Genomic DNA, 22,169 nt, shown 5'->3' with positions numbered 1-22,169 from the left:
TCTTTGCTTTCTCTGGGCTCTGCCTTCCTGTGGTCACCTTAGAGAAAATGAGAGGGAAGGAAATGCACATTAATCCATATTGTATTTTGTACCAATGATAGGGAGACATTATTAACTAAAAGTGATTTCTGGGTCATTTTTGGAGTTCAGGGCGCATTCTTATTTTGTGTCCCACCTGCCAAGAAGGGGTTTGCTCCGGCCGTAAGGCAGCCTCAGGGTCTCCAGAGAGAGAGAGTCGGCCAAGCTTCTTTCCTGACATGGGGAGGCTTTCCGTGGACTCCGAGCCCACACTCCTCACCGGGACATCTGGAAGTCGTTGCTTTAGTGTGCACTGGGAGAGTCCACAGGGCCTGCGTGGTTTTTTTGACTTGTGTCTTTTTTGACTTCTGACGCCAAAGGAATATTACATTGCGGACGCCTCCGAGGACCAGGTGTTTGTGTGTGTCAGTCACAGTAACAACCGCACCAACCTGTACATCTCGGAGGCAGAGGGGCTGAAGTTCTCGCTGTCCTTGGAGAATGTGCTCTATTACAGCCCAGCAGGGGCAGGCAGTGACACCTTGGTGAGGTAAGGAGACCAGGAGGCCCTCCCTGCTTTCTTAGCCCCGCACGACCTCTGGTTGGGTGGTTTTCAACATTAGCTGCACGTTTGGACTCACCTCGGCAGGGAGGTTTCAGAAACCCCAATTCTGCCTGGCTCACCTTCCTAGAAATTATATTTTATCTGGTTTGGGGTGTGATGGGTGTGTGAGGATTTTAAAAAGCTCCCCAGGTGACATTTATGTGATGCACAGGCTGAGCACCACTGCCTGGGTGACACTTAGGGTCACCGCCACAGTGTCAACCCCTCCTTTGGGTTCCCTTCATTCAGTTACCTGGTTTTGTGGTCTCAGAGCCAGTGGGAAAGAGCACTTGCAAAATACCATCAACTCCAGACCAGCTGGTATATGTGGCCACAAGGCCCTGCTTCTGTGTGACTCTGGTTAATTGACATCATTACTCTTTTTTTCAGTCATTGCAAGGTATTGTTCTGTGGTGTCTGTGGAAAGACACCAACATCACTGATCCTTTGTCAGTAAATCACATGCCTGGGGTGGTCCTGCGGTAATGGGTGTTCTCTGGGTCGTGGAGGAGTCCGGGGTTTGGGAGGGGTGGATGCCACGAATCCGTGGGGGCACTGGTGCCACAAGCCCATTTATTCTCATTTATCATGTGACAAACCAGACTTGTGTGTGTCTGACTGAGATTACGTTTACTCTCTGCTCTTGGGAAGAGCCAAGCAGTGGAGCTGACTGACTGGTCTGCGGTGAGGTCTGGCCCAAAGGCCGTGAGCACCAGGTCAGAGGGCATGTCCTTGCTGCCCAGTGTCCCTCTTCATGTTGCCAGTTCATTCAGTCATCAGTTCATTCAGCAAGTATGCTGCTGCTTGGTGCCTGGTGATGTTGCATGTACAGCCATGAGATATTGTATCCAGCAAGGAAAACTCAGGACGAGGCCCCCATTCTATGGAGCTTTTGTTCTAACTGGGGGAAGACAGAATATAAACAAACATGTGATCTGCTGGTAATGGTGAGTGCCAAGAAAAAAAATAAAGCGAGATAAGAGGACAGAGGGTTACGAGGTTATTACTTTATATTGGCTGGTCGTGGAAGGCTGTTTCAGGAGGGTGACATTCCAGCAGGTGCCTGAATTACACAAGGGAGGGAGCCGGGCACATACCCTGGGGAAGAGCATTGCAGGAGGAGGGAACAGCAGGCACAGGGGTTCTGAGGTGGGACTTTGTTGGTTTATTTTAGGAGCAGTGAGGAGGCCAGGGTGGATCAAACAGCTGATGGAGGGGAGAGAGCATCCCCAAGACGCAGGAACCAAGAGAGCAGGGTTCAGGTTGTGTAGAGCCCTCAAGGGCATAGAAAGAACTTTACCTTTTTCTTCTTTTCTTCTTTTTTTTCTTTTTTGTGCGGTGTCCTAACCATTGGACCGCCAGAGAATTCCCTATTTTTTCTTCTAAGCACGATGGAGGGTTTTGACCAGAAGCTGGACATTATTTGATTAACCTGTTACGTGTTTTGGACACCATTTTAAAAACTGTGAATTGCATTATGTAAAGAAAAGTGCATAAAACATAAATGGGTAGTGTTAATAAATAATTTTCAGTGAATGCTCACGTGACTTATCTTTTAAAGAAGCCATCCTGGATGCTGTGTGGAAATTAGACAGTGGACTTTCATGTGTCTGGTGGGGACACGAGTGGAAGTGGACTTTCATGTGTCTGGGGGATACGCCCAGCTGTGAGAGCACTGCTGGAATCCAGGCCAGTGGAGATGGAGGTTGGCTGGACCCCGGGGCGGTAGCAGTGGAGGTGCTGGAAATGGTCAAATTCTGACCATTTGCTGATGGATTGGACATGGAGTATGAGAGAAGGAGGAGTCAGGGACCCACCACTGCTTGGCCGGGGTACCTGCTACAGTGATGGTTTCAGACTGATGGAGAGGGCTGGGCGAGGTGCAGGTGAGGGGAAAAGATCCAGAGTTCTGGTTTGGAGATGCCTGTTAGGTATCCAAGCAGAGAACTTTCTGTGTGGTCTCTGATATGCTTTTCTACGCCCTGTTTCTTCTCCTTTGGAGGTGCTGTCATCTTTTACTCCTTACTTTTTTTTTCCCCGGTGTAGACTCACAGGTTATTTATTTATTTATTTATTCTGTTTCCCCCTCCGCCCACAGGTTATTTATTATTCAGTGTCTTATAATGTGTTATAAACCATTCCTGCCGTGATTCATCCTCAGGTTGTTCTGGTTTGGTCAGTCACGGCCCCTTCCGGCTGGCTCCTGTGGCTTTTTTTTTTTTTTTTGATTTATTGAAGTGAAATTCTCATGATGTTATCTTAACCATTTTATTAAAGTAGACAATTCAGTGGCATATAGCACATTCACAGTGTTGTGCAACCACCCGCTTTGTCTAATTCCCAAACAGTTACATTTGCATTTCCCCCAAAGAAAACCCCTTACCCGCTCAGCAGTTTCTCTCCACTCTCCCCTCCTCCAGCCCCTGGCATCCACCAGGCTACTTTCTGTCTCTACGGAGTTGCCTGTCCTGGCTATTTCATATGAATGGAATCATGCCATAACACCTGACCTTTGTGTCTGCCTTTGTGTCTGCTTCACTTTGTAATGTAATGTTTTCAGGGTTTATCCACATGTAACACGTATCAATCAATACTTCATTTCTCTGTATGGGTGAGTAATAGTGTCCTTACTTTTTTATAACTAAAATCATGAACCACTCTCTCTCTGGCCTTTTGCCGACTCTTTGTTTGTCACCTTTGAGAGCCTCCAGCTATGGGGCTGATAAGTCATGGCTTGGCCAAGGTTTCCTTGACTTCTGCATTTGTCAGCTCTTCAGGATGGAGATGTCAGGGCAGAGCAGGAGCCCGAAGCTGCAGCGAGCGGCTCCCCAGGAAGCGGGAACCTCAGTGACGTGGCCATACGGCCACTGCGCACAGACAGATGGCCCTTTATGCAGTTACAAACATTCCCCCCCGACTCCCTGCCCTGCCTGACCACTCGGTCCAGTTAGGAAAATGAAAATAGATTGACGTCAAGATTCATAGACTGACATCCTCCTCGGCCTTATTTTTTTCTTCAGATTTTATCTCGGGACTGGAGATGTTCAGATGTACTCAATTGAATGACCTTTGTCAGCTGCATCTCCATCTCAGCACGATGACATGGGACAAGGGTGAAGGAGCAGATTATGTGGGCAGGCTGGCTTAACTTAAAAAAAAGAAAACCACACCAAACCAAACGAGCTATGCTTTGAGCTCAGTGGGAAAGTGTGGTGCCGAGGACCTGGATCTCTTTACTTAGAGCCCGGGAGAAGGAATTCTCACCAGGGGTGACCCTGACCTTGTGAGAGGTGCCAAGTGGAGTCAGCGTCTAGATGGAGGGACAGACGTGGAGGGCCCACAGGGCATCTTGAGGAGGGTGTGCTGGGTTTGGGCTGAGGGTGGTCGAGGGGGACCTGGTGAGCTGCCTGGCGAGCGGAAGAGCAAGTGGTGAGAGCCAGAGAGAGAAAACGGAAGAAAACGGACTCTCCGGGGGAGATGCTTGGGTGAGTCAGGTAGTTGTAGGGTGCAAGGCGTCAGAGCGGGAGATGACAGGGTGGACTGTGGCCTGGAGGAGTGTGGGACATACAGAGGACAGGCTTCTGCTTGGATTGAAAAAATAAAACACCAGGAGAGAGACCAGGGGGAGAAACAGGGCTCCTGAAAACGAGAGAAACTCAGACCTCCCAGATAAATTGAAAGAAGCCAATATGGTGACCTCATGATGCTAGGATCACAGGCAGGAGAGCCGGGGTGAATGGAAGGCAGTGGGGAGCAGACTTGGGGCCCATTCCTAAGGAAGCAACTGAAAAACAACTAAAACAGACCTAAGGAAACCACGCGTCAGAGCATTTGGTCTCAGTGCTGGTGTTTTCTGGAGGACCTTGCTGCGTCTCTCAGCTGGGGTGGCCCTGCCACTTCTGTGTGCGTCTTCCTGTCTCAGGTGGCCAACAGTCATCCAGCTCGAGATTTGTATGACAGATAAAGGGAAAGCACAGTTCTGTGTTTCTTTACAAAGCCCAGTGGCTCAGAACCCTCCAAATAAAGGACCCGCTTCCAGTTTTACAAGCCACGTGTGAACTGTGACTACCCTTTCTGAGAGATCTGTTGTAACGTGTGTACCACGTTAGAACAAAACTTCTTCCCAGGGAAATTACAGTATCTGGGCTAGCAGTTAAGGCCGGGGAGGGTCTTCTTCTCTGCTTCACTGCTAATAAGCATAACCTCAAGGTTTCCAGAGCCATCCTTGTTAGATATACCATGCCTTTGGGGAAGGGGTTCTGCTTTGCTCCCTGACAAATCCTGTCGGCTTCTGTCTGATCAGGGTTTTGGCTAATTAGTTGTAAGTATCTGGACAGTGGCTGTGTAACCCCTTAGCTGTATTCCTATAGATTGGGTTAGATTGTAAGCCTCAACACTATAATTTTTTAAATTGAAGAATAGTTGATTTACAACGTATTAATTTCTGCTGTACAGCAAAGTGATTCAGTTATACATATATATACATTCTTTTTTATATTCAGTTCCATTATGGTTTATCATAGTATGTTAAATATAGTTCCCTGTGCTATACAGTAGGACCTTGTGGTTTACCCATTCTATATATAATAGTTTGCATCTGCTAACCCTAAACTCTCAATCCTTTCCTCTCCCACCACCCCCTCCCCCTTGGCAACCACAAGTCTGTTCTCTATGTCTGTGAGTCTGTTTCTGTTTCATAGATAGGTTCATTTGTGTCATATATTAGATTCCACATGTAAGTAATATCATATGGTATTTGTCATTCTCTCTAAGACTTATTTCACTTAGTATGATAATCTCTAGGTCCAACCATGTTGCATCAAATGGCATTATTTCATTCTTTTTTATGGCTGAGTAGTATTCCATTGTATATACGTACCATGTCTTCTTTATCCATTCCTCTGTTGATGGACATTTAGGTTGTTTCCATGTCTTGGCTATTGTGAATAGGCCAGCACTATAATTAGTATCTGGTGAGTTTGGTTTAAGGTTTCCTGTTTGTCAGAGCTCACTAGAGGATTTGGGGTCAATTTCATTAGTGGAGAAATAAATGTGACTCTGACATCAACTTTTCCGTGTTGTATTCATCATTCTGAACCCCACGTGAGGAGTGATAGGTCAGATGAGCATCTTGGCCTTCAAAATTACATAACATCACTTTTTAAAAAGGACAGATTATTCAGCCATAAGAAGGAATGAAGTACTGATACAACATGGGTGGACCTTGAAAACATTATGCTAAGAGAAAGTAACCAGATACAAAAGGCCACAAATTGTGTAATTCCATTTATATGAAATATCCAGAAGAGGCAAATCCATAGAGACAGAAAACTGATCAGTGGTTGCCAGCATCTGGGATGGAAAGGGAAAGTGGGACATGACTGCCAGTGGGTACAGGGTTTCCCTTTGGGAAGATGAAAATATTCTGGGACTACATAGTGATGATGGTTGCATAACATTGGGAAGGTACTTAATGCCACTGAATTGTGTACTTTAAAATGGTTAAATTTTATGTTATTTAAAATAAGAACATGCCAAGCAAATGATGAATTCATGCTCACAGCTGTTTATTTTCTCTTAATGTAGGTATTTTGCAAATGAACCATTTGCTGACTTCCACCGCGTGGAGGGGTTACAGGGAGTCTACATTGCTACTCTGATTAACGGTTCCATGAATGAAGAGAACATGAGATCAGTCATCACCTTTGACAAAGGGGGGACCTGGGAATTCCTTCAGGCCCCAGCCTTCACGGGATATGGAGAGAAAATCAATTGTGAGGTATAGATGCTTTGCTCTTGTTTGGATTGTTAATACACACTTTTAACTCTAGTTCTACCCTTACAGTTCCCAAACTCTGCATCAAGATGCCTGGGGGTGCCATAGTGAACTCACAGGGGCACCATGGGATATTTTAAGTTTTTGAGGGAAAAACTGTGATACTTGATGTCTGTTGGTCACCATGTGAATTACTATCTTGAGTTAGTTCACAATTTCAACATTAGCTCATGCTATATGTCTTTTGATGACATATCTTTGTGAAGCTGGATTTTTGGCATTTGATGTGATAAAAAGCACAGGAAATGATGGTAGTGATATCTGATTAGATTCCAAAGTTTGAGAAGATGTGCAGTGCCCAAAAGGTGTCTATATACTATTATTAAGTAATTTTGGTTATTTAAGAATGAAATAAAATTTTATGTTTTCTTTCAATTTATACACACACACAATATTATTTCAGACTGCTGCTAAGTTATTAGGACATATACTTATTAAGTTGTTTGGACTTAACTATGTAAAAAGACAAACATCGGTATTTCTTCTGACCTGAGGCTGTTATAAAAAAAGTTACTGAGATACCAGTTGTGCTGGGAACCAAGAAAGTCTGGGGACCTGTGCTGTACAGCAAGGTGATTTGCTGGGGAACATCTTTTAAAATTCCTCCCTGAATATAATTTAGGATTCTACAGTTTTCCCTACCTGTGGCTTCATCTGAAAAGCTCATGATACTAAAATGTGTTATTTGGTCCCATTCAGTGTTACCATTCGCTTAAGTGGCTCCTTCCTTTTCCCTGGGGAGAAGTCTGTGATCATGGTCCTCGGCTTCATGTGACACCCCACACCTCCATTTTCATTTCTCTAGGGGATCTAGGGTGTGTAAAGTAGGCAGGCGGAAGGAACTCAGAAAAAAACAGTAGTACTCATTTTTGGAGAAACCAAAACATTTTAGTTAGAAAATTACCTGGTCTTTTGGATTTTTGAATTTCATTTGTCCATGGTTAAATACATTGACTCTCTTGTATGCTGTATCCATGGTCCTTGGGAAAATTATTTTGGAGACTCTTGTTCTAGAATGTACTTGATTTTTTTTTCTTCTCCTTTTTTTTTTTTTGTACTTCTTGATTTTTCTTCCCTATTTGGCAACAGGTCTGGACTCACCACATCGAGTCTAGCTTTGGAGAGAGGCAGGTTATAAGTAGGTGCAGATAAACACCTAGGTGTTGTTTCACTGCACGATATAGGTTTTGGAGCATGTGGTAGGGGTCCAAACCTTGGTTAAATAAAATGAATAGTATTGTTAAAATCCAGCTGCTTATTTCCCTGACTGATCAGCTTATTTATGAACTGTACAACAATTAGTAATCAGCTTTTAGTTTCTGCTCTGATTTTAGGTGGTGACAGCAAAGGTGAGTTGGCAGATATTTCTTTGAGACTCAACCTAATTTGCTCCAGTTTTCATTTGCTGAACTTTGATGCTAGCAAGACAGATATTTGTTAGAGAGATCCTTTTGTTATAAGAATAAGTATATCTAGCAAATCATGTCAGTTTTTACCTGTAACATAAGCACACATAGAGATGCCCTATCTAGAACACCAGACAAGGCTAAGTAACATTTGACAGTCACTTTCTGGCCAGGAGAATCAGGTATGAGCCTATAGCAAAAGGCCTTGTTTGCAGAATTATTAAAATCTGAACATAAGTGATGGAGGCCAGTTTGAATAACCTGAAGTCTTGCAGAGGACACCTGAAGACTTGTACAAATACAGACTGCTTAAAAAAGTTTAATGTGACTCTTTTGGTGTTTATATCTCATATGTGTTGTACATCTGGGAGGTTATCAGTGAGACTTTCTGACTTCTGATTCTTAGTTTTTTTTCTGACAGAGTTGCTTAAATCACATTTGAAATATATCTTCACTGACTTAGAAAATAAGTACCATGAAATCATTTCATTCTCTTTCATTCATTCGAATGACATGAGAAAGATTCTAGGTAACATGAGAGAGTGAAAGCTTTCCTATCTACTTGAGTTGGCACTGATTTCTTTTTTAATTTTTATTGAAATATAGTTGATTCACAATGTTGTGTTAGTTTCTGCTGTATAGCAAAGTGATTCAGTTTTTTATATATATATATGTATATACACACACACACACACACACTTTTTTAGATTCTTTTCCATTATAGGTTATTACAAGATAGTTCCCTGTGCTATACAGAAGGTCCTTGTAGGTTATCTATTTTATATATGGCACTGATTTCTAATTACTGTTCTCTGAGAGTCTCAGAAGGAATTTTTTCTTAGGATTTTTCTCTTTTCTCCCATGAGAGGCATTTATGCGGTTCAGATGATCACGCCCACCTGGGGGAGTATGGGGACAGCCAGGCTGTGGCTCTGGTCTCCTTTGGGCCAGATCTGAGACTTCCTCTGTGCCCACTGCAGCATGGGCCCAGGAGGCCTCAGCGTTTCAAGGGAGACCTCCGTGTCGTGTCGCGTGCTGACGGCTCCTCAACTTGTGTTCTGTAGCTCTCCCAGGGCTGCTCCCTCCACCTGGCCCAGCGGCTCAGCCAGTTGCTCAGCCTCCAGCTCCGAAGGATGCCCATCCTGTCCAAGGAGTCGGCGCCCGGTCTTGTCATCGCCACGGGTAAGTTGGCTTTGCCTTTTCTTACTGATGGGTTAAGCTAGTGGCTTACGTGCAGCCAAATACACAGTGACCGCTGCCACCTAGGGCAATACTGGCTGTTCGTGCTTCTGAGACATCTTAGTTGCTAGATGACTCAGAATTTCTGGTTGAGCAAGGTGATTATCTGACGTATTCTTGACATTAAAAATAATTACTCTTCTTGCATTTTAGGTTCAGTGGGAAAGAACTTGGCAAGCAAGACAAACGTGTACATCTCCAGCAGTGCTGGAGCCCGGTGGCGAGAGGTCAGCCCCCTCCCTCCACAACCCCTGCCCTTGTTTGTGGGAGAACGTGACTGTGCCTTGACATTTCAAGGACACACATGGCTGTGGTGGAGGCCAACGACGCCAAGTATGATTATAAAATAAAGAGAGGTACCCGGAGCCACACTGACAGGGTCAGCTGCACTGATTTGTATTCACACCCCATGATGTGGGCTTGTGATTTTGCCAAAAATGTTACTTTGAATCCAAAACAGACTTTTTAAAAAACAGCTGTGAATTTGTGTAAATATCCCAAGATTGTAAGTTCCGTAAGGATAAGGCAGTGTCTGTTTTGTCACTTCTTTACTCCTGGGACCTAGCAGCGTCTGGTACGGACACATGGTGCTCAGTAAGTGTTTGCTGAATCCATCAGCAGATTGTAATGTATTTGTAGTGGTATCAGGTCTGACCCTGGTTACTTACTTATTTTTGCATATTAGCGAAGTTAAAGCCAAGCCCCCGCCCCGCCCCCTTCCCTGACTGGCTGTACTGCGCAGGCCCTCCATCTCACTCCGTGCTATGGCAGACTCTGTGCTGTGGAAGGAAGCTGTTTTTGCCTGAAGGTTGTGTGACTAATTTGGATCCTTAGGAACTGATTGTACCAATTCTGAAGGTGGGGCTAGTTCTCTAGTCCCCAAATGCTAACTCAGCCTTGGACATTAGAGAATTCCCAAACTTGTTAAAAAAAAAAAGTGTTTTTCACCAGTCTTCCATCAGGGAGACAGGCATCTGGTCTCATTCTGTAGGGGCCGCTTTCAGTGATGCTCTGCTGTGTGTGCAGGGAACTGCTGGGGTAGAACTCACCAGATCTCTCGCAGGCCGGACGTGATGTCAGGAGGGCTGTGGGATTCTCAGGAGAACCAGCAGACAGCTCCCATCCTCATGGTGCCCTTCCTGGGAATGCAATACATACACTTTCAGAGTGAAATACATAGTATGTGAAGCAGTAGTGATACCCAACATTTGTTTGGGTCTTGGCCTGTCACATACGTTATCTCGTTCGAGGTAGGGCTCACTGTCCCTTCATACATTGTGTGTACGTGTATGTGCATGCATGTGTTTGTGTGTGTGTGTGTGTGTGTGTGTGTAAGGACTATACAGCTGTACAGTATGGTAGGGAACATAATTACGTATTCTGATGAGGGAGATTGTTAAGGCCAGAGTAGCCAAAAAGTGTGAACACTTCGGAATTTTTGGGGCATCCTTGTCCAGCTTCCATGGGGAAGATTAAGCAGCGGCTTTCCTCTTCCCTGGAGCTGGACATTCCTTTGGAAATTGGGTGTTCTCTCCTCTGCGGATAGCCTGGTGGTTTGTTTGTACTTTCTGATGTTGGTGTAACCTGGGATTTGAACATCTGCAAGTGATTTCCTTCTGGGGAGAAAGCAGTGTCTTGCTCCTCCTCCAGTGAAGTGGTGTCGTCTGGCTGATGCTGGGGCAGCTGTCAGCGCCTCCCGCCAGGCATGCTCCACGCCTGCCGAGGCAGCCATCGCACAAGGGACCTAGTTTTGGAGCTAGCAGGGACTAACTAGGGGATGAAAAGGTTGAGACTGTCTGTGTGAGCGGGCATCTCAGTCCCCATGGGCAGCCTTCTCTTTAGAGGGACAGTCTCAGGTGTGTGTGGGGGATAGATGGTGGCCAGGGAAGAGGAAATGGGATGCAGTTGACAGATGCTGTCTAGAAAACTGATGACTAGAATTCTTGTTCGCCTTCTCCTACTGAAAAGTTGTGCAAATTCTCAGATCCACAGAGTTCCTTTTTTGCACTTAAAAAAAAACAAAAAAACTTTGTTGAGGTACAGTAAACTGCACATAGTTAAAGTATATAATTTGATCAGGATTGATCACCATCATTACACCTTCATCCACACCACAATTAAGACAGTTGCATCACCCACCAAAGTTTCTTTGTGTCCCTTTGTAATTCATTCTGGTCTCTACCCTCATCCCTCCAGATTATTAGCATTTTCTAGAATTCTGTGTAAATGGACTCACACAGATGCAGTCTTTTGGCTTTGAGGTTCATTCATGTTGTTTCATTTATCAGTGATTCTCTCCTTTTTCATTGTTGATCAGTATCCCATTGTGGGGATATTCCACAGTTTCTTTATCCATTCATTGATTGATGGACGTTCTGGTTTTTGCTGATTACAAATATAGTTGTTATAAACATTTAATTGCATGGTTTTTAGGTGGACATATATTTTTATTTCTCTTGGGTAGATACTGTAGGAAGGAATGAGTGGGCAACCCGGTAGATATGTCTAGCTTTTAAAGGAATTACCAGATTATTTTAAAGTATCAAATTGTTTTCCAAAGTGGATGTACTGTTTCATGTTTCCACCAGCAGTGTGTGAGTTCTGATTGCTTCAGGTGCATGCCAACACTTGATATGGTCAGTCTTTTAAATTTTAGACATTTTAATAACTGCATATGATATTTCATTGTGGTTTTAATTGGCATTTCTTTGATGACTAATGATGTTGAGCTTCTGGGATTTTTTTTCTTTTTCTTTTTGATGTTGAGCTTCTTTTCATGTGTTCATTGGTCATTTAAAACTCTTTTGTGAAGTGTCCATTCAGATCTTTTATATATTTTAAAGAGTTGTGTTTGTCTTCTTATTGAGCTGTAAGAGGTTTTTTTTTTTTATTCTGAATTTAAGTCTTTTATATGTGTTATAAGTTTTTTCTCCTAGTCTGTGGATTGCTTTTTTGTTTTCTTAAAGGTGTCTTTTGAAGAGCAAATGTTTTTAATTTTGGTAAAGTCTAATTTATCAGTTCTTTTCTTCTATGTTTTATGTGCTTTGTTGTTCTGAGAAATGTTTGTCCTTCCCAAGTTAGCAGAGATTGTCTCCTATGTATTCTTTTACAGGTTTTATAGTTTTAGGCTTTAGGTTTAGGTTTATGATCTATTTTGAGTTAATTTGTATATCTGGTGTGATGGAAGGGTTGATACTCATTTTTTCCTTATAAACATGCTATTGGTCAAGCACCACTTGTTGAAAAGACTTCTCTTTTCCGCATCAAATTGCCTTGGTACCTGTTTGAAAATCAATTGGCCGTATGTGTGGGTCTCTTTCAAGACTTTCTGTTCTGCTCCATTGATCTATATGCCTGTCTCTTTACCAAAACCAGATTGTCTTGATTACTGAAGACTTAGAGTAAAGGTTGAGATCAAGTACGGTAAGTCTTCCAGTTTTGTTCTTTTTAAAAATTACATTGACTTATTCTAGTTCCTTTGTCTAACCACATAACATTTTATTTTTTAAATTTTTTTAAAATTAATTTTTATTGGAATATAGTTGCTTTACAATGTTGTGTTAGTTTCTACTGTATAGCAAAGTGAATCAGCTATATGTATACATATATCCCCTCTGTTTTGGATTTCCGTCCCATTTAGGTCACCACAGAGCATTGAGTACAGTTCCCTGAGCTATACAGTAGGTTCTCATTAGTTATCTATTTTATATATAGTATCAACAGTGTATATATGTCAATCCCAATCCCCCAGTTCATCCCACCCTCCTTCCCCCTTGGCATCCATACGTTTGTTCTCTATGTCTATGTCTCTATTTCTGCTTTGCAAGTAAGATAATTTATACCATTTTTCTAGATTCCACATATATGCGTTAATACATGATATTTGTTTTTCTCTTTCTGACCTACTTCAGTCTATGACAATCTCTACATCCATCCACGTCTCTACAGGTGACCCAATTTCATTCCTTATTATGGCTGAGTAATAATTCCATTGTATATATGTACCACATCTTCTTTATCCATTCCTCTGTCGATGGACATTTAGGTTGCTTCCATGTCCTGGCTGTTGTAAATAGTGCTACAGTGAACATTGGGGTGCATGTGTCTTTTAAAAAAAATTTTTATTGGAGTATAGTTGCTTTGCAATATTGTGTTAGTTTCCACTGTACAGCAAACTGAATCAGCTACATATCCCCTCTTTTCTGGATTTCCTTCCCATTTTGGTCACCACAGAGCATTGAGTAGAGTTCCCTGTGCTATACAGTAGGTTCTTATTAGTTGTCTGTTTTATACATAGTATCAATAGTGTATATATGTCAATCCCAATCTCCTAATTCACCCACCCCCCCTTCCCCCTTGGTATTCATATGTTTGTTCTCTATGTCTGTGTCTTTATTTCTGCTTTGTAAGTAAGATCATGTGTACTGAGTTTTTCACATTCCACATATATGCGTTAATATATGATATTTGTTTTTCTTTTTCTGACTTAACTTCACTCTGTATGACAGTCTCTGGGTCCATCCACATCTGTACAAATGATCCAGTTTCGTTCCTTTTTATGTCTGAGTAATATTCTATCATATATGTGTACCACATCCTCTTTATCCATTCCTCTGTTGATGGATATTTAGGTTGCTTCCATGTCCCAGCTATTGTAAATAGTGCTGCAATGAACATTGGGGTGCATGTGTCTTTTTGAATTATGGTTTTCTCTGGGTATATGTCCAGTAGTGGGATTGCTGTGTCATATGGTAGTTCTATTTTTAGTTTTTTAAGGAACCTCCCTACTGTTCTCCATAGTGGCTGTACCAATTTCTTTTTAATTAATTTATTTATTTTTGACTGTGTTGGGTCTTCGTTTCTGTGCGAGGGCTTTCTCTAGTTGTGGCAAGTGGGGGCCACTCTTCGTCGTGGTGCGCGGACCTCTCACTGTCGCGGCCTCTCTTGTTGTGGAGCACAGGCTCCAGACGTGCGGGCTCAGTAGTTGTGGCTCACGGGCCCAGTTGCCCTTCAGCACGTGGGATCCTCCCAGACCAGGGTTGAACCTGTGTCCCCTGCATTGGCAGGCAGATTCTCAACCACCACGCCACCAGGGAAGCCCCTTGTGGCTGTACCAATTTACATTCCCACCAACAATGCATGAGGGTTCCCTTTTCTCCACACCCTCTCCAGCATTTATGGTCTGTAGATTTTTTTTTATAATGGCCATTCTGACCACTGTGAGGTGATACCTCACTGTAGTTTTGATTTGCATTTCTCTAATAATTAGTGATGTTGAGCATCTTTTCAAGTGCCTCTTGGCCATCTGTATTTCTTCTTTGGAGAAATGTCTGTTTAGGTCTTCCACCCATTTTTTTGATTCGGTTTTTTTGTTTTTTTTTTGATATTGAGCTGCATGAGCTGTTTGTATATTTTGGAGATTAATCCTTTGTCAGTTACTTCGTTTGCAAATATTTCCTCCCATTCTGAGGGTTGTCTTTTCATCTTGTCTATGGTTTCCTTTGCTGTGCAAAAGCTTTTAAGTTTAATTAGGTCCCATTTGTTTATTTTTGTTTTTATTCTCATTACTCTAGGAGGTGGGTCAAAAAAGATCTTGCTGCGATTTATGTCAAAGAGTGTTCTGCCTGTGTTTTCCTCTAAGAGTTTTATAGTGTCTGGCCTTACATTCAGGTCTTTAATCCATTTTGAGTTTATTTTTGTGTATGTTGTTAGGGAGTGTTCTAATTTCATTCTTTCACATGTAGCTGTCCAGTTTTGCCAGCACCACTTATTGACGAGACTGTCTTTTCTCCATTGTATATTCTTGCCTCCTTTGTCATAGATTAGGTGACCATAGGTGCTGCGTGGGTTTATTTCTGAGCTTTCTATCCTGTTCCATTGGTCTAAATGTTTGTTTTTGTGTCAGTACCATATTGTCTTGATTACTGTAGCTTTGTAGTATAGTCTGAAGTCAGGGAGCCTGATTCCTCCAGCTCCATTTTTCTTTCTCAAGATTGCTTTGGCTATTTGAGGTCTTTTGTGTTTCCATACAAATTGTGAAATTTTCTGTTCTAGTTCTGTGAAGAAAGCCATTGGTAATTTGATAGGTATTGCATTGAATCTGTAGATTACTTTGGGTAGTATAGTCATTTTCACAGTATTGATTCTTCCAATCCAAGAACATGGTATATCTCTCCATCTTTTTGTGTCGTCTTTGATTTCTTTCATCAATATCTTATAGTTTTCTTCGTACAGGTCTTTTACCTCCTTAGGTAGGTTAATTCCTAGGTATTTTTTTCTTTTTGTTGCCACATAACACTTTAGAATCAGATTGTCAGTTTGTATAAATCCTGTTGGGATTTTTTCTGGGATCACATTGAATTTATAGATCAATTTGGGGAAAATTGACATCATAACACTACTGGGTCTTCTGATCCATGAATGTGGTGTGTTACGCCATTTAAAAAAATTATTTTAGCAATATTTTATAGTTTTCAATGTGGAGGTCTTGTATACCTTCTTTTTGTTAGCTTTATTCCTAGATATTTTTTATTTTTTGGTATTACTGTAAATGGGACTTTCTTTAAAGTTCATTTTTCAGTTTTTGCTATAGTATATAAGAAGACAGTTGATTTTTATATATTAACCTTATATTCTGCAACCTTGCTAAAATAATTCATTAGTGTTAGTAGTTGTTTTGTAGATTCAGTAAGCAGTCGTATCATCTGCAAATAGGGACAGTTTTATTTCTTCCTTTCTGATCTTTACTTGTTTTATTTCTCCTTTTCTCTCTTCCTTCTCTTCTCTTCCCTAATATGTAATAATATGGTAATATGTAACATGGTGTATTATGTTAAAGGAAAAACTCTTTTCCCTTACTCTCAGAATACTTCTGATACCAAATGTATGGGAGTTTTCCCATCACAGCAAGCAGTACTCCAACTCTCCAGACACCCACTGGATGTCCTACAATTCAGTCAGGACACATGCTAGCTGGAGTTGGCACAGACCCAGAGTCTAAGGGCTCAGTCTCACAAGACTGCCCCACCTGACCCCACTTCAGACGCCAGTTGCAAGTCTCAGGTTGTCACCTGTACTTCTGACTGACCAGCTATAAACTGGGGGTTCCCACAACTCACTCTTCGGGTTCAGTAATTTGCTAGAATGGCTGACAGAACTCAGGGAAATATTTATTTACATTTACCCGTTTATTGTAAAGGATATTTCAAAGGATACAAATGAACAGCCAGATGAAGAGGTACATAGGACAGGGTCCAGAAGGGTCCCAACCATGGAGCTTCTGTCCCCACAGAGTTGGGGTGTGCTCTTCTTCCAGCATGTGGATGTGTTCACCAACTTGGAAGCTCTCTGAATCCTGCAGTTTAGGGATTTTTTTTTTTTTAACTAATCATTTGACTTTATGTATTTATTTTTTAAATTGAAGTATAGTTGATTTACAATGTGTTAGTTTCTGGTGTACAGCAAAGTGATTCAGTTTTTTATATATATGTATTCTTTTTCATATTCTTTTCCATTGTGATTTATTGCAGGATATTGAATATAGTTCCCTGTGCTATGCAGTAGGTCCTTGTTATTGATCTGTTTTAATGGAGGCTTCATCACATAGGCGTGATTAATTATTAACTCACTCTCCAGCCCCTCTGTCCTCCTGGGAGGATGGAGGTGGGGCTGAAAATGTCAAGCTTCTAATCCTGCTTAGTCTTTCTGTTGACCAGCCCCCGTACTGTCCAGGAGCCCACCATGAGTCTCCTCATTAGGACAAGAGACTCTCCTATCACCCAGGAAATTACACGGGCTGTAGGAGCTCTGTGTAAGACACACTCCTGTCACCCCCATCAGTCAGAAAATTACAAGGGTTTTAGGAGCTCTGTGTCAGGAACTGGGATCCAAGACCAACTATTAAAACAAAAGGTGCTCCTATTGCTCTTCATCACTTAGGAAATTACAAAGATTTTAGGACCTCTCACCAGGAGCCCAGAACAAAGACCAAAGTTTATATTTCTTCTTATATCACAGTATCACAAATGTAATATGTAATATGGTGTAGTACATTAATTGGTTCTTGAATATTAAACTATCCTGGAATTACTGGAATAATTCTTGAACCCTACTTAGTTACAATATATTATCCTTTTAATGTAAGGTTAGTATTTTTAAAAATTAATTAATTAATTTATTTTTGACTGTGTCGGGTCTTTGTTGCCGCACGCAGGTTTTCTCTAGTTGCAGCGAGCGGGGGCTACTCTTCGTTGTGGTGCGCGGGCTTCTCATTGCGGTGGCTTTTCTTGTTGCGGAACATGGGCTCTAGGTGCGCGAGCTTCAGTAGTTGTGGCTCACAAGCTCAGTAGTTGTGGCTCGCGGGCTCTAGAGTGCAGGCTCAGTAGTTGTGGTGCACGGGCTCAGTTGCTCTGTGGCATGTGGGATCTTCCCAGATCAGGGCTCGAATCCGTGTCCCCTGCATTGGCAGGCGGATTCTTAACCACTGTGCCACCAGGGAAGCCCCTGTAAGGTTAGTTTTAATTTGCTAGTAGTTTTTTAAAGGTTTTTGTGTTACTTATGAGAGATATTGCTCGGTAATTTTTTTTTGGTAATGTCTTTGTCAGGTTTTGGTGTTAGGATAAAACAAACTGAGCAGCAATTCTTCCTCTTTTATGTTCTGATAAAGTTTGTGTAAGAGTGATGTTTTTTTTTTCTTCAATCATCTACCAGTGAAGCTATCTGGACCTGGAGTTTTCTTCTTGGGAATGTTTTTGTTTAGAAATTGTTTCTCAGGCAGATAGAGAACTATTCAGATTTTCTGCTACTTATGTCCATTTTGGTGAGTTGTATATTTTTAGACATTTGTCCTTTCATCTAAAGTTATTAAATTTGTTGGCTTAAAGTTACTCAAGGTATTTTCTAATGTTTTAAAATGTCTGTAAGATTTGTGGTAATAACCTGTTTTCATTCCTGTTATTGGTGATTTGTATTTTTTTCCTCTATTTTTCTTGATTAGTTTAGTTAGTGGTTTGTCAATATTATTGATCTTTTCAAAGAACCTGCTTTTGGCTTTAATTTTCTCTGTTGTCTGTTTTCTATTTTGTTGATTTCTCCTCTGTAGTATTACCTTTCCCTTATCCTTGTATACTTTGGATTTACTTTGCTTTTCTATTTGTAGCTTGTTAACGTATAACTTTAGGTTATTGATTTTTAGATCTTTTCTTATGTAGGCATTTGCAGCTCTAATTTTCCCTGTAAATACTACTTTAGCTGTATGCCACAAATTTAGATGTGTTGTATTTTTGTTGTCATTCAGTTCAGAATATTTTTTAATGTCTCCCTTTAAGATTGAGATGTAATTCACATGCAGTAAAATGTACCACTTTAAATTGTATGGTTCAGTAGTTTTAGGTATATTCACAAGTGATGTGATGTGCAGCCATCACCACTATCTAATTCGAGAACATTTTTATCACTTCATAATGTCCCTTTTGCTTTTTGTCTTTGTCTGATAAGTTATTTAGAAAAGGGTTGTTTAGTTTTCAGATATTTGACGTTTTCATAGATATCTTAATTTCCTTGTAGTCAGATAATACACTTTATATGATTTCAAGTCCTTTAAACTTAATGGGACTTGTGTTGTGATCCAATATGTAGTTTGTCTTGGTGAATATGTCATGTGCGTAAGCAAGGAATGTATATTCTGCAGTTGTTGGATGCAGTGTTCAACAGATGTTATTTATATGAAGGCGGTTGATACTTGTTCAGACCTACATACTTCAGGGCTAGTTCTATAAATTGCTATATATTGCAGTTTGGCGGGGGCTAGTTCCATAAATTGCTATATATTGCAGTTCTGTAAATTGTTGGTGGTAAAATCTCCAGCTATGATTGTGGAATTGTCTTTTTTTCCTTTAAATCCTATCAATATTGCTTCATGTATTTTTACACTCTTTTATTATGTACATACACATTTATAATTATTTTTTCTGATTTATTGTCCCTTTTATCGTTATGGAATATTCCTCTTTATCTATGATAATACCCTTTGTCTTGAAGTCTTTTCTATCTGATATTGAAAGTCACTTTAACCGTCTTATGTTTACTATTTGGATAATATATCTTTTACTATCTATTTACTTTCTACCCATCTGTGTCTTTACATTGAAGTGTTTCTTATAGGCAGCATATAGTGAGGGTCTTTTTAATTTATTCTGATAAGCTCTGCTTTTTAACTAAATGCTTAGGCCATTAACATTTAATATAATTATTGATATGGTTGGATTTAGGTTTAATATTTTATGTATTTGTTTATTTAAATTTCATTTTTTAAAATTATTCTGTTCCTCCTTTATGGCCTCCTTTTGTATTATTTAGGTATTTTTAGTATTCTATTTTTATTTAAATATTATCTTTTTGATTATATTTCTTTGTAGTATTACTATTTTTTTAGTGGTTGCTCTAAGGATTACAGCATATATATTTAATCTTTCATAGTCTTTTTTGAATTAATACTGCATTTAACATAATATTACACTTAACATAAAATTTAGAAACCTTGCAACCAAATAAATCCCTTTTCTCTTCTCCCAACTTTTTTGTTTTCATTTTTTATCACATTGACACATATTGAAAAACTCAGCAATGTCTTTGTTTTTGCTTTAATCATCGTATGGATTTTAAAGAACTTGAGGAAAAGCAGTTTTTTATATTCACCCAGATATTTACCATTTCCCTTGCTCTTCCTTCCTTCCTGAAGATCCTTGTTTCCCTCGGTAAATTTCACAGCAGCCTGATGATATGCCTTTAGCATTTGTTGTGGAGCAGATCTACTAGCTATGTGTTCTCTTGGTTTTCCTTTTCTTGATTTTCCTTCATTTGAGAATCTCGGTAATTCACTTTCATTCCTGGGGGATGTGTTTGTTTGATATTGTATGCTGGATTGATAGTAATTTTCTTTCCATAGAGGCATACCTCATTTTATTGTGCTTTGTAGATATTGTATTTTTTACAAATTGAAGGTTTGTGGCAGCCCTGCATCGAGCATGTCCATCAGTGCCATTTTTCCAACAGCATTTGCTTGCTTTGTGTCTGTGTCACATTTTAGTGATTCTTGCAATATTTCAAACTTTTTCATTATTATTATTATATTTGTTATGGTGATATATGTTCAGTGATCTCTGATGTTACTACTGTGACTTGCTGGAGGCTCAGATGATGCTTAGCTTTTTTTTTAATAGCAGTAAAGCACTTTTAATTAAGGTGTGTACATTGTTTTATTTAGACATAATGTTATTGCACACTTAATAGACTACAGGATGGCGTAAACATAACTTTATAAGCACTGAGAAATCAAAAAATTCATATGATTCACTTCATTTTGGTGTTTGCTTTATTGTGGTGGTCTGAAACACAGTATCTCCAAGGTGTGTCTATACTTTAAAGATGTGCTGTCTGCCGATGGGAAATCTATAATCATTTGTTACCATTTTCTTGTATGTATTGTGTCATTTTCCTTAAGACGCTTTGATATTTTTTCCTTATCTTTGGTTTTCAGCAGTTTTGTTCTGATGTCTCTAGGTGTGGTTTTCTTTGTGATGATTGTTTTTGGGGACACTGATCTCTTGAATCTATAAATTTATCTTTTTCACCAAATTTGGGAAATTTTCAGCCAGTATTTTTTCAAATATTTTTTCTGCTTCAGTCCCTTTCTCTTGTTCATCTTGGCCTCCAATTATACATAGACCTTTTGTTATTGTCCCACAGTTTCTTGGGGCTTTTTTCCTTTAAGTCTTTTATTCTGTATGTTCTTTAGAATAGATCATTTTTTAAAATATTTATTTATTTATTTATTTATTTTTGGCTGTGTCGGGTCTTAGTTGTGGCACGTGAGATCTTTTGTTGAGATGTGAGGGCTCTTCATTGTGGTGCTCAGGCTTCTCTCTAGTTGTGGCATGCAGGCTCCAGAGCACGTGGGCTCTGTAGTTGCAGCACACAGGCTCTCTAGTTGTGGCATGAGGGATCGTAGTTCCCCAACCAGGGATTGAACCCGACCCGTGTCCCCTGCATTGGAAGGCAGATTCTTTTTTTTTTTTTTTTTTTTGCAGTACGCGGGCCTCTCACTGTTGTGGCCTCCGGACGCGCAGGCTCAGCGGCCATGGCTCACAGGCCCAGCCGCTCCGCGGCATGTGGGATCTTCCCGGACCGGGGCACGAACCCATGTCCCCTGCATCGGCAGGCGGACTCTCAACCACTGCGCCACCAGGGAAGCCCCTGGAAGGCAGATTCTTAACTACTGGACCACGAGGAAAGTTCCAGAATAGATCATTTCTACTGTTCTGTATTTATCTTTAAATTCACTAATTCCTTTGTCATTTCTATTCTGTCATTGAGCCCATCAGTGAATTTCCTATTTCAGATATTTTTTTTCCTGTTCTAGAATTCATTCCTTTAAAAAAAATAGTTTCCACTTCTCTGGGAAGAATTCTTTTCTTTTGCTCATTTCAGATGTGTTTTCCTTTACCTCATGGAACACAGTTATAAGAACTATTTTAAAGTCTTTGGTAATCTCAACGTTTGGATCATCTTGGAATTGGCACCCATTGATTGTCTTTTCTCTGGAGAATTGGAGACTTTTTACCGATCCGTTTGTATGTTGAGTAATTTTGGATTGCATCCCGGACATGAAATGAAATCTTCTGGAGGATGTTGCTGTTTTTGTTTCAGCATGTAATGAACCTGTTCAGATTCGGACTGTAACTTCTGTCTTGCATTCTTTGGAGATCTCAGTTCAGATTGCTAAGTCTTTTCTGTGCTAGTATGGGTCTGTTCCACACACATACAGTTTAGGGGTTAGGCTGAAACATATGTGAGTCCATCCACAGAATTAGAGGGTTTACTTCCTCATGCTCTCCCCTCTGGGATTCCATCTACATTCTCTCCGTCATGCAGGGGCTTCTTTTCCTGACTCCTTAGGCAGAAAGTTTCCATTGAAGGTTTAGCTGCCTGGCTGGGACTAACGTATTCTAGGCTGGGGCATTCCCTCAGGGCACAGGTGTACCAGGAAGCCCCAATTGTTTGGGTAGTT

The 22,169-nt window shown here is 40.7% G+C and overlaps 1 protein-coding gene across 1 annotated transcript in view; it reads left to right on the top strand.

The window, feature by feature from the left end:
- The window catches only part of SORL1 (sortilin related receptor 1), a 157,742-nt gene that overhangs the window by 46,256 nt on the left and 89,317 nt on the right, over positions 1 to 22,169 (top strand). Inside the window, exons 8-11 of the mRNA XM_079708073.1 lie at positions 399 to 568; positions 6,209 to 6,401; positions 8,929 to 9,046; positions 9,257 to 9,330. Of these exons, the coding sequence (XP_079564199.1) occupies positions 399 to 568; positions 6,209 to 6,401; positions 8,929 to 9,046; positions 9,257 to 9,330 (555 nt within the window). The remainder of the gene's footprint in view (positions 1 to 398; positions 569 to 6,208; positions 6,402 to 8,928; positions 9,047 to 9,256; positions 9,331 to 22,169) is intronic.

The sequence above is a fragment of the Hyperoodon ampullatus genome (assembly GCF_949752795.1).
Source record: "Hyperoodon ampullatus genome assembly, chromosome: 7".
Taxonomy (NCBI): Eukaryota; Metazoa; Chordata; class Mammalia; order Artiodactyla; family Ziphiidae; genus Hyperoodon; species Hyperoodon ampullatus.
This window is presented reverse-complemented; position numbering and strand designations above follow the sequence as displayed.